The sequence below is a fragment of the Marmota flaviventris genome, chromosome 14 (assembly GCF_047511675.1).
Source record: "Marmota flaviventris isolate mMarFla1 chromosome 14, mMarFla1.hap1, whole genome shotgun sequence".
Taxonomy (NCBI): Eukaryota; Metazoa; Chordata; class Mammalia; order Rodentia; family Sciuridae; genus Marmota; species Marmota flaviventris.
Window position 1 is genome coordinate 23793402 of NC_092511.1, and position 12472 is coordinate 23805873.

Below are 12472 nucleotides of genomic sequence, written 5' to 3' on the forward strand. Positions count from 1 at the left end.
CAGAATAGCCTGGTATTCCAGACTATATTCTGGGGCTGGTGGGTGGTGGCAAGTCCTTTCTGGGCCCCACCTCTTCTCTCTCTTTCCAGCTCTGTCTTTTGTGCCTGCTGTGCTTTGGAAATCCCTCATTCTAAATTCAGGAATCCCATATTCTCCCTTCCTGTGTGTGCCAAAGCCTCCTTTTTCGGAAATGTGTACCCCCCCCCCCACACACACACACACATGCGTGTACACACACTCACACTCATGCACACACTCACACACACTTCTTATTGGGCAATAGATTCCCTTTATCTCTAAAAACCAAAAGCTAAAAGTAAGATGCAGCTCAAAGTAAGTAGATATATTACATGGATCCTGTGTTATGCAAATGAGAGCTTAAGCATCCAATTTTAATGCAAATCAACTTCTGGGGAAAAAAAAAAGTTTAAAAGCCACATTTCCCTAAAGCCTACTCATATCCTAAACTGTGGATATAATTATCAAAACTCTTCAGCTTATTTTAGAAATACTTGGTGGGAACGGTGGCACCAGGGTCAGAGGGTGTGAGCGTTTGTGGGGGTCGGGTAGGACCTGGCCTAGCCTTCCCAGGGCCCCTGCAGCCACTCCACCCTCCACCAGTGACTACTTGGAACCTATGAAAAGTGAGATGGGAGGGGCAAGGGCAGCTTGTGATTGAGCAAGGTCAAGGTTGCCGGGCCAATATCTTCATGTATTTCTGGGCTGTGAAATAATGTGAACCCAGCACATACAAACATATCTAGAAGACACAGAAATTCTGTTTCCTGTTAAGGAAAACTGCTCCTGCCTGCTCTTATTATTTTCATGTTTTAAGGGGACCCTTAAGCATGGCTCCGTTTATGCAGTGAGACCCATTTTAAATGGCACCTTGTATATTCCAGTCAGCCCTCCATATCGGTGGGGTTCCTCATCCATGAATTCAACCAACTGTGGTTTATTATTTTTACTGAAATGTTCAAAAAAGAATTGCAATCTGTACTGAACACGTCTGAACTCCTTTTCCTTGTCATTATTCCCTAAACCATAAAGAGCAATTATTTACATAGCACTTACATCGTATTAATTATAAGTAATTGAGAGATGATTTAAAGCACACAGGGTGCTGTGTGTGTAGGTTATATGAAAATACTATACCATTTTATACGAGGGACTTGATATCTGCAGATTTCGTTGTGTTGAGTGGTCCTGGAAGGAGTCCCCTGCAGTCACCAAGGGGCGACTGTGTCTACACTGCCCTTCCCTCCTTGAATTTCCTTATTGGGTCTGTTGCTTCTTGCACAGACATTGGTCAGTTCCTACTGTTCTGGGTCTCAAGAATGGGGAGTTGGATACATGTTCTTGCATTTAAGGAGCTCCTGGCTTGGCAGGACGTAGAACAGGGTGGCAGGCTCAGCACCCTGAAGTGGTGCTGAGGGATACAGAGTAAGGGAGGGGATGAGCAAGAGAGAGACTGAGGAAGGTACCCATGTCACTCACAGAGGAGGCTGCTCCAGACCTGCCTTCTGCAGGGTATCAGCAATTGGTGAAGAAGGGAGGTGCAGTCATGTAGAAGTCTGGGGAATATTCTGAGATGGGCAGGAGGCTCTGTCAGTACCTCTGGACCCAAGGCTGGAGGGAGGAGAGGCTGGAGAGGTAGGCAAGGCCCCAGGGGAGGAGTGAGTGTGGGCTTCCTCTTTAGGACCAGAGGGAGTCACTGTGGCCCCAGGACTAGGAAGTTTGCATCTCAGAGAGCATTTCTGCAGTAACAAGGGAGGACAGATTTGACAGGCATGAGACAGAGGTGGAGCATCACCGGGAGAGGATTGTTGGGGACAGAAAAAAGAGAATAGGTGTGAGGGGCTGCAAAGGAAATATATCTTGAGGACTTGGGAACTTGTGGGGTGAGGCGGCCCCTTCTGCCTCATTCAGGGATCCAGGGTCCCATTACTCTGACAGGCAAGCTCCTTTGCTTCTGCACAGCATCTCTTTTTTGTCACTGAAGCATGGCTCATGTACCCTGTCCCAATCCCTGATCATCACATGGACCCGCTTTCAAATTCCCACCTTTGCACACTCGGGTGCCTTGTAATCCCCACCTGCAGGTGTTATGCTGTCCCTTGAAAAAGCACTGCATTTTCTGGCACATGAAATGCTTTTTTTAAAAAGAATCCAGAAATGGCTTTCAAAGTGCTATAAGCTGGCTATAGCATAATGGAATGTTCAGGTGTGAGAAAACAGAGAGTCTCCTGCGATGGCTGTCTGCAGAGCTTTTTCTGTGCTTTAAAATTTTTGTGATGGATGCTAAACTGTCTCTCCCACACCTCCCCAGGACCCCTTCCCAACTTCTTTATTCAAATCAGTCCTTGTTAATGCCAAATGATGCGGAAGTCGGCTAGATGAGATTGCTTCTTGATTTGAGCAGATGTGTGTTAACGCTGCTATAAAGGAAAGGTACTAGTAAGTTGGACCAGAATGTGCCATCGTTGAAAATAACATGCTGTCTACATCCAAATGCGACTGCTCACCTAGTGCGGTTCAAGAGGGCAGAACAAACCCCAACAGACAAGCTGGGAGGAGGCCGGGCTTCAACGAATTTTCTAACAATTCTACACACACACACAAAAATCTCAACACAGAATGTGCTGAACTGTGAAACAGTGAATGCCACATTACAAGCAGCATTGGAGCAGATAGTAGAGAATGGCTGTCCGTCAAAAGTATTCCAGGGAGGATGCATTTGCCTATGGGGAGAAAGGCTGGAACTCATTACTAAATAAGGGATAGGTCAAGCATCAGGACATACCATCAACTCTGCCTAGTAAGACAGAAAGCCCTGCCCCATTGAGAACACCAAGGGATCTACCTGGCCCCAAGTTCCCAGTGGGGGGTCGGGGTGGGAGGGTTGGTGCAGCTTGACCCAGCCCTGATCCCCACACCAACACAGCCATGATCCTATTGCACTATCTGAGGCCTTCAAGGACAGGTCCCACAGGGGAATTCCGTATGGCTGGCCAGTGTCGGGGTTTTCTGTTTTGTTTGTTGTGCTTCCAGCCTGGCCCTTGTCTGGCAGGAGACCAACTTTTCTGATAGATTTTTTTCTCCGCTGCCCAGTTTGGGAGAACAGATGCTGTGGGTCAGGCCAGGAGCCATAAATTTCCAGGAAATAACTCTTAGTGACTGAGGAAGAAAGCTGTAAAACACTCCAGGGGCAGGAGCAGGAGACAACAGTAGCAGTGGACAATGCCCGGGATTACTGCGGAGGGCCAAGATGAGCCCCGAGGATCCCTCTTGGCCTGCACACTGCTCCAAGGGCCCGTGCCGAACATGCTCCCCTCTACCAGGGTTGGTTTGTTCAGTAGTTTCTAGGGGCCTCCTGAGTGGCCAGTGCCACATTTACTAAGTGCTGGAGATGGCCATGAACAAAACAGAGCAGGTCCCTGCCCTTGAGCAGCTTACATTCGGGGGATCCCCTAAAGTGTCACTGCTGGAAGGAGACACACTTGTTACGCCCACCAGGTGCCATGATTTTCACACACTCACCTCACTGGGTTTTCACAACCCCAAGAAATTGGATCCTTATCCCAAAGTCATACTTTTAATACAGGAGGGAAATGAGGGTCACTTGGGGTCATCAGCTAGATGGCATGGGGCTTTCTGACCATGCTACTTCTCCTGTAGCTGCCAACCTCAGCCCTACACCACTGTGACCAGATCTGGGCCATCTGTGTGCAGGGTTTGGGGCCCTGTAATGAGCCCCTCTCCTCACCCTTTCCTCTCCCACTAAAAGATAAGGGCAAGATGCCCCCAGGGTTTCCATGTCAATTATGATAGACCCTCTTCGTTCACACAATGCTGCGTGTTATACTCAAGGGTGCCAAGGGAGGTTAATGGAGGTGAAGGAATGTTACTCGCTTTCCTATTCCTCATTCTCTTTCTCTTCAATCTTCTTCTAACACCAAATTCCCAAGTTCAGTGCTCCTAGTTTGAGCCTGGGTCTGGCCCCTGGGACCTGGTGTTCCCCGGTGGCCTTCCTGGCCTTTGCCCTTCACCATCCCCCCAAGAGTCTCCCTGGCATGTTTCCCCCCCATCATCCTGTGGCTGCCCTCCAACAATCACTGCTCTGGTGCATCATCCAGCCTTCCCCCAAGGAGTGACTTGCTTACCCTCTCCCAGGCTCTGATCCCAGCATGTGTGACAGATCAGCTCCACGCTAGGCCCAAGAACCCAGAGCTCCCCTCCTCAGCTCTCAGGATGGATGCAATGGAGAACGGTATAGGTAAGAATGCACAGGGTGGGAACTCACCAAAGTTCTCCCCACCCCAGATGTCCATATCCATGTCGTATTTCCCCAGGTAATTGAACCAGCCTTTGTCAATCACGAAGAGCCCTCCAGCTATGATGGGAGTCCTGTGTATTCGGAAGGAAAGAGGGGGGATCAGGAAAGGAGGAGACACTCTGTGCCCTGGGTACCCAAAACTCAAGGCCATTTGCTTCCCATTTCTGTTCCTCTTCAGAATGGTCAACACCTTGTCCAGTTTTCCAAAACAAAAACCTGCTCTAGAGTTTTGCACTCTGATTGTAAATCTCTCCTTGCAGACAAGTAACTTTGTTTACCAGCACCGTTCCCATGGAGGCCAGGATTGCTCAGAACCTCAGCTGCTTGTGGGACTAGAGAGCTCCCACCAACCTCTTCCTCAGATGCAGCCCAGTGGGGCTCTTTGCTGGGGCTCCATTATTGGGAGCAGGGGCAGCGATCACTGACCAGGCAGAGAAGGGTTGGGGCAGCACCTGTTAGCAGCACATCCATTTCCTGAAACCCAGCTCACTCCCTTATTTTCCATTTATTTATTTATTTATTTAGTACCGGGATTGAACTCAGGAGCACTTGACCACTGAGCCACATCCTCAGCTGTTTTGTATTTTATTTAGAGACGGGGTCTCACTGAGTTATTTAGTGCCTCACGGATGCTGAGGCTGTCTTTGAACTTGCAGTCCTTCTTGCCTCCGCCTCCCAAACTGCTAGGATTACAGGCGTGCGCCACCACACCCGGTCCATCCTTACTCCTTTATTAAATTAATTTTGTCTCCCTCTTCCCAGAAGCATATATTGGGGTCCTAACTCCCAGTACCTGAGATGTGCTTTGTTTTCAGAGGGAGGTCCTTACAGGTAATTAAGTTAAAATAGGATCAATAGAGTGGGCTCTAATCCAATGTCACTGGGGTCCTTATAAAATGCACAAAAACAAGACATGGTGGAGACACAGAGAGACATAGCCCTCAAAAGGCACAAACCCTGCTCCCACTTCAATTTTAGACTTCTGGTCTCCAGAACCAGAGACAATAAATTTCTGCACCCAATCCGTGGGACTTGTTACTACAGCCATACCAAACTCATATAACCGCATTTTTTCTTTTCTTTTTAGGGAGTCCCACCCCAAATCTCCTGGCTCTTGATTGCTGAGGCAGATGTCACAGTAGGTCCTTGGAAAGGAAAGGGATTGAATAAGAAGGCAGGCAAGAGTAGCAGAATCCAAGCAAGCAACTCCAAGAGAATTCGGATATGTTTGTTAGATCAAACGGCCGGTGTAGGTTGTAAGCCTTCATGGTCCTGTCCCCCATTCAGTGGGTCCCAAGGGTAAAGGGAAAGTCCAATATGAAACAAGTAATTGATAGGGAACAGATGGAAGCCCAGGTGTACCTTTGATATGGCACAGGCTCCTGCTCCCTGAGAAGTGGCCTACTCCCGGGAGACACTTCCTGTCTGATGAGCAGAGGCATCCCACAGGAGGAGAACCACCCTGAGAAGCCCTCTGGCGAGAGGGAGATGGGAAAACCCAGGCTGCGGCACCAGCTTCCTCCTGGACTTGGTCCACTGCTCTGAGGTGTCTAGACAGGCACTTCCCATGACCACCCCCCTTCACACAGGACGGATGAGGAGCTGAGAGGCTGATGTGCCTGCTCAGTGCTCAGCCTGGTGAGAAGCATCTCCCAGTGTCCAGAGTGCCACCTGGCTCTCATTTCTCTCTTGGCGTCACTCCGGATATTGAAGGTGGAGGAAGAGGAGAGCTCGGAGTCACTACCCATCTGCCTGGAGCACTCTGTTCAGCTTTCTGCAGCCCTTTCAGTCCTCGGTTTGACTTATGTCAATCCAATAAAGATGTTCAAACAGTTACTGTGACAGGCATCAGAGACACAGATGCCCTTGGATAATGCCAGGTGTCCCTAAGTCCCTGGGCACAGAAATCCCCACCCCATGGCCTTCTCTAGGGTTCTCTAAACAGTTATCTTCCTGCTCCCTGACCCAAGGCAGACTTATTTTAGCTTGGAGGGTCCCAAGAGGCCTGAGGTGCATTTACCACCCAGTCTCAGGCAGGCCCTCAAGGCCATACACGCTTGACTCAGAGACCACAGGCCTCTGAGGAGTGGACCATGGGGATGGATCACTATGCTCTGTTCTATGCCATACCCTCAGGGTGTGAGCACTGAGCACCAGGGAGAAAGTTTGCCAGGGTGCATTGTGGGTCACAATGGGACCCTGAGGAGAAAGTAGAGCAGGACAGAGCCCTCCACAGTATGGCATAAGTGGCCTAGAGTTCACACCACAGTGCTCTCTCACCAAGAATAGGACAGATGTGCTTATTAACACGTGGCAGGAGCCACGTCTTGATGTCAGTCTCCACTTCTAGTGCCTGCAGCCACTCAGCCTTCCTGCCATGAGTGTGGACAGCCAAGACATGGGGGCCCTTGGCCCTAAGGGGGCATCCTGGATCCTCGAGTTAAGCAGGAAGCATGAGGCCATCATGGCCTGTGTGAGGGTGAACGATGCTCAGCACCCACTCCTCAGCACAGGTCACCAGAACCCATTCCCTTAAATGGAAGTTTCCTGGAGACAAAAGTCTCACAAAATAAGGGCAGAAGTAGAGATGGCCTAGCAGAGGGTTCTCTTCATTCCTGCCCTTTGGGCATCAAATATGGACCCCTCTGCGTACAGTGGGATATCAGGAAAGACCAAGTGGTGCTAAACCTGCCCACCCCACCCTGCGCTGCCCCTTCTTACTCACCTGATGGGCTCAGTGGGGTCCAGGCGTTGAGCCTTCTGCTTTGGGGGGAGCTGCTCCCATCGGAAGTGCAGGCTCCAGTCAAACCCTAAAACACAGCACCAACCCTGTTGATTTGGTCTCTCAAGGCACCTACAGAGTTTAGTTCCCACAAGTTCAGGGAGACACTCAGGTTCCGGGGGAAGTGGGTCCCCAGGACAACAGAACTCCTCTGTGCTGACCCATAGCAGGGCTGCCAGAGCTTTCTCTCCCAGCTTCCTTCTCTTGCCATACCTCCTACTGGCTTTGTGAAGCTTCTCCGCTAGATAGAGTTAGGAGAAAAAGAGCAAAGGATAAAACCCTAGGGTAGGGCACAGGGTGACAAAATGGACATCTACAGAGTGTGACCTTCAGCCTTGAGTGCCAGGAAGGTGTAAGCAGGTTTTCAAGAGGCCTATAGACCACCTGAATTATCTAGAAGTTGGTCTTGGGGTGGGGGGCGGTCAGTGCTGGACCCTGGGCAGAGAGCAGTGGAAAATCCCTAGGAGAGGGCAGTGCCAACATGGAGATCCCATGTAGCTGAGGGAGGCCCCAGGAGGACCCCTGGCTTGCAGCTAGAGCTGTGTGTGTGTGGGGGTGTCCTGCCCGTGCCCCTGGCCCATCCCTTCACAGTTCCAGGAGTAAGAGCCAAACTGGAGTGAATTCTCTTATAGGGTGCAGGACGGGGTGCTCCAGAGACACTAACAAGTTTCCCCTCACTTCCCTCCCACTTAAAGCAACGACAAGGAGGAGAAGGTGTCTGCCCCACTCACCCCCTCTCAACTCTGAGGCAGACTCGATGTAGCTGAAGGTGTCCAGGTTAATGATATCAATCACAGGGCACACCACACGTGTGTAGTCCTGTAAAACAAAAGACCCCCACACCCAGCCTGTGGGGAGGAGCCGGGCCAGGAGTCAGGCAGCCTAACAGGGCCTCCCAAGGTGACCTTGAGCAATCACTTGCATCTCTGCGTCTCAACTTCACCATCTGTAGAAGGGGGTGCTGGACACTGTGACCTCTCTGGTTATGATGCATAAGAGGCCAAGAATCTAGCCTTGTCTGTTGGGGACCTTGTCAGTCACAGTGGCCTTCTGAGAATAGTGGAGGAGCATGGTGGGGCTTGGCTGAGGAGTGTTGCACACAGAGAAGGGGAACACCGGGAGGAAGGGGTTCCAGAAGTCCTCTCCCATCAGTGGGGCTCAAGGAGGCAGAGGATTCAGTTAGCTGGCAAGGTGACCCCAGCCTCCAGCCTCAGAAAGCAAAGCCACGCACCCACAGGGGAAGCTCTCAGAGCTTCTAGATATTTTCACCCTAGGCCTTTGGTTCCCAGACCAGCTTCTGAATAGCTGTCCCCTGTAGCTAGATACTCACAAATCTGAGCCTCTAGGCCCAATGTCCCTCCTAGCTCCCAACCCATATGCCGCTGACCACCTCCATTTGCCCTTCAACAGGTGGCTTCACCATCTTCTGCCCACGCATGCTCCCTTCTCAAGTTCCCTATTTCTGTTACTAGATCATCACGAATCACTCTCACCTGGCACTGAATGAGCAAGCTTCACCTTGTCCATCAACTAGATCCAGTTCTGTTGGTTCTTACTCTAAAATGGCTCTTTTGATTTCCCCTGCCAGTCTCCATCCCCTCTCAGCAATGGGCCCTAACCCCCACCCCATCCCATTAATCCCTCTCTCCTGTGGTTCCACATATGGCTGCCAAAGCTATCTTTCCACCATCTAAATATGACTGCTAAACTGCTAAAACTTTAATCGCCTCTAAGGTAAGGTATAAAATCCTTAGCATGGCATCCAAGACCACCAAAACCAGGCCTGCTCCCACAGGACAGAGGACATGTGACATTTGTCTGAGTAAAAATGAAGACCCTAGAGGCTAGGAAGAGCAGGGGAGCCAGGAGGACAGGAGAGGTGGGACAGTGGGTATCAAAATACAGTTAGAAAGGAGAAATAAACCCTATAGCATAGTAAGGTGAACATGGTGTATAATAATTTATTATATATTAAAAAAAACTGAGGGGGTTTTGAAAGTTCTCAACACAAAGAAATGATAAATGTTAGAGGTGACGGAAATGCTAATTATCCTGGCTTGATCATTACTCACTGTATGCATGTAACCAACGATCGCACAATAACCTGTGAATATGTACAATCACTGTGTCAATTAAAAAAAAAAAGAAGCCTTGTATTTTGTTTTCTAGCCTCATCACTTGCTGCTTTCTTCAGGCCACACTGTCTATGCACATCAAAATCATCCAGGGAATATTTTCAAAATATACAAGCCAAAGTCACTAGCTCTTTGGGGTTACCATGTTTGTCAAGCTTCCCAATCCTAAGTGGATACCTCACCAGGTATGCAGCAGGGTCAAGTTGAGGTTAAGGGCAGTGTGCCAGAGCTGTGACATGGATACTTGGGGATAACTCAGTGACACTCAGTGGCCTGGGAAAGCCAGCAGGTCTGGGGAGCTGGGCAGGACCGCTTTCCTCTCCTCTGCAATCACCCTTTGGCCAGCACAGGCAGGAACCTCTGTTTCTCCTTGAAGCCATTTAATTTCCTGGTTCAATTTTTCCCCCAGATGAGGTTGTCTTCTTATTTCAAGCTTCAGATTCACTGAGTGCCTGATTCTAAGTTCACAGACTTAATTTGGCCCTGAGCCTCCCACAGGCGGCTCCCTCTGACAGTAACAAGGCGCTCTGAAAGCCAATGGGCCCCGCGGAAGGAGATGCTCATTGTCGACATGCTGCCTCTACCTCTTGGCACCACAGATGCTTCATTCACCCCCAGCACTGCACCTGCCCACCGCCACAGTCCTCTGGGGCTCTTCTTGGGCTGCTGTCAGCGTCTATGTGTAGATACACATGACACATACACACAGACACCCCCCCACACACAAACCCTCAAACATGCCCTTAGGAGTTCAGATGCATCTTCTGTGAGTCCGACCAAGTCTCATTTTACCTTTGCTCTCTGAGGGTTGAGCTCTCTGCAGCTGCACTGAGTCCTGCCAACCTTCTGCAGTACAGGAGTAAACTCACCCACAGACACATCTGGTCCTCTAAAGACTTCGAGTGTCCTGCCTAAAAAGTGTCATTATTTGCGTGGAAGCCTTGGGACACCTGTGCTAACACTAGGCTAACAGAGCGATTTAGGGTGAGGGCCTTGGGCAATGCAGGGGCATGGAGACCACAGGGAGGTCAGCCATGTCTGTGTGGTCAACACTCAGTAAAAGCCCTGGACACACTCAGTGTGAGTGAACTCCCCTGAGTGCCGCCACATGTCTTTGCTGGGAGAAGTGGTTGTTACCTGCAAAACCTGGGAGAGGACAAATAAAAGCGTGTGCCTGGAACCCTCTCCTGTCCCCTTCCTATTACACTTTAACCTGTATCCTTTCACTGTAATAAACCATAACCTCGATTGGGTCCTTCTAGCAAATTACTGAGCCCAATGGTAGTCTTGGGGACCCCCAAACTATAATCCTGTTTTGATTTAAAAAAAAAACTGTCCTTAATATTTAAAAGCCAAAATGTAAAATAAAATGCTGGCTGCTGACCTTGGCCACAGACTCCCCCAAATCACCCATGGGCTCTGCCTCCAGCCTTGCAACAGGCTCTGGGGTGCTCCCCTACTGGTTTTGAGGGTTTCTGTCCAGTGATTTCTGTCAACTCAGCTATGGTAACTGCTGCGCTGAGTCATGGAGACCAGACAGGCAGTGATGGCTGTCTGGGACAAAGTGCTATACAGAGCCACGACCTTGAAAAGGGGTTGCCAGGACAAACTCTCTGTGTGGCCTGGGGGGTTGGCATCTGCTCCGCTGTTGGATCCCTCAGCACCAGCCCAGAGCCTGGTGGGCAGCAGGTGTTCAATCAGCCTTGGCGACAAGAGGGTGGCTATTAGCTCCCTTGAGGATACTGTGTTGGTGCCAGCAAATGTGGATAGTAGGCCATTTACAGCCTCCTGGATGCCTGGAGAAGCAGACTCTTAGTACAAACACCCGGACCCACCGGAGGCCTGTGTGCTCTGAAGGCTGTACTTTGACAGCTACATCCACGCTTAGGCTCAGGTAGGCAGCTGGTAGAATCCCAGGCAGGTCCCTCTTCCCCCCTCCCCCAAGCAAACTAAGGCACCCCACCCCCTCCTCTCCTGGCCCTTGCCAGGAGCAGTGACAGAGGCTGAATGCCTCAGGCAGTAGCCATCAATCATGGCTGCTGTCATGTCTCCTGTTTCTTCATTGATTGACATAATTAAAACCACATGTGAATGGGCAATCTAAAGCTTCTAGAGGTACCTCCTTCGGTAGTCACCAGCATCCCTGGTGGCAGGTACAGGATGAGGGAGAGACTTCATAGTCCAGGGAAGGTGGACAGGTAGTAGGTGATTCCAATTTGGGGCACAGACAAAGCCCAGGGGCCTCTAAGTTGGTCTGTAGGGAGGGGCAGTAAGCGGGAGAGGGGTCCTCAAGGATGTGACACCTAGGCAGCAGGAACAAATGGATAGGACACCTGGGTTCCCATTCTGGCCCTGCCATCTAAAATATGTTTGAACTTAGCAAATTGGCACGCTCCATGGGACTCCATTTCTTCATCTAGAAAGCGAAGACAAATTATTATTTCCAAAACAATCCTGCCTTTTAAACAGGGCTCTTGTGAGAAGCAAAGGAGGAGAGTATGTGAGAAGGCGTTGAAGAGTGTGTAAGCTATTATTTATGTAAATTTACTGAATGCTACAGAGATCGAGATTTCTTAAAATATTTTCCTACCAAAGAAGTATGTAGATAAGGAGGGGAAGAAAAGAATCCCCTATTCAAAAACAAAACAACTTGGTGCTCGTTTCATATCATCATGTCATTGAAATGAAGACAAGGAAAGTCAGGGAGATTTTCAATGTGGGGAACACCAGCTGAGGATGGCGAAGCCCCGCCTCTTTCTTATCTCTATTTTTGAAAATCCCAAACTCCAATTACAGCTAAAAATTTCCACGTCTGCTCATAAGATCACATGACGTTCTAGGCTGAGCCAAGACACGGGACTTGTACAAACACAAGTAGATTCGCATCCACACTCCCCATCCCCAGGGGACTGTCCCAGGGGAAGTGTGAGGACATCAAGAGGCAGGGTCTCAGGGAAACCTCTGCAGCCCAATGATGCCACCACAGCTCTGCAAGGGGCAGAGCTGTATCCAGCCTGGAGTTTGTCTTACTAATCTCTTTGCTATGAAAGCTTTAGCTCAGATAGTGGGGACCAAGGAGCTTAGCTTGGGAGGCTGAACTCAACCTTATAGTCAAATGACTCCCCGTGATCAGGCATCTTGGGGCAGGCAGCACTTACATCTGGGAAGAGGAAGGAGGCATGGCCTGACCAGCAGGGAACGCTGGCTGCGAATGCACAT

General features: G+C 50.0%; 1 protein-coding gene across 1 annotated transcript in view; it reads right to left on the reverse strand.

Annotated features, from left to right (window-relative positions):
* Positions 1-12472, reverse strand: part of Galnt14 (polypeptide N-acetylgalactosaminyltransferase 14) — a 213558-nt gene that overhangs the window by 23402 nt on the left and 177684 nt on the right. The window contains exons 7-9 of the mRNA XM_027933464.2: positions 7850-7937; positions 7062-7146; positions 4304-4407 (exon numbers count right to left, since the gene is read on the reverse strand). Coding sequence (XP_027789265.1) covers positions 4304-4407; positions 7062-7146; positions 7850-7937 — 277 coding nt within the window. The remainder of the gene's footprint in view (positions 1-4303; positions 4408-7061; positions 7147-7849; positions 7938-12472) is intronic.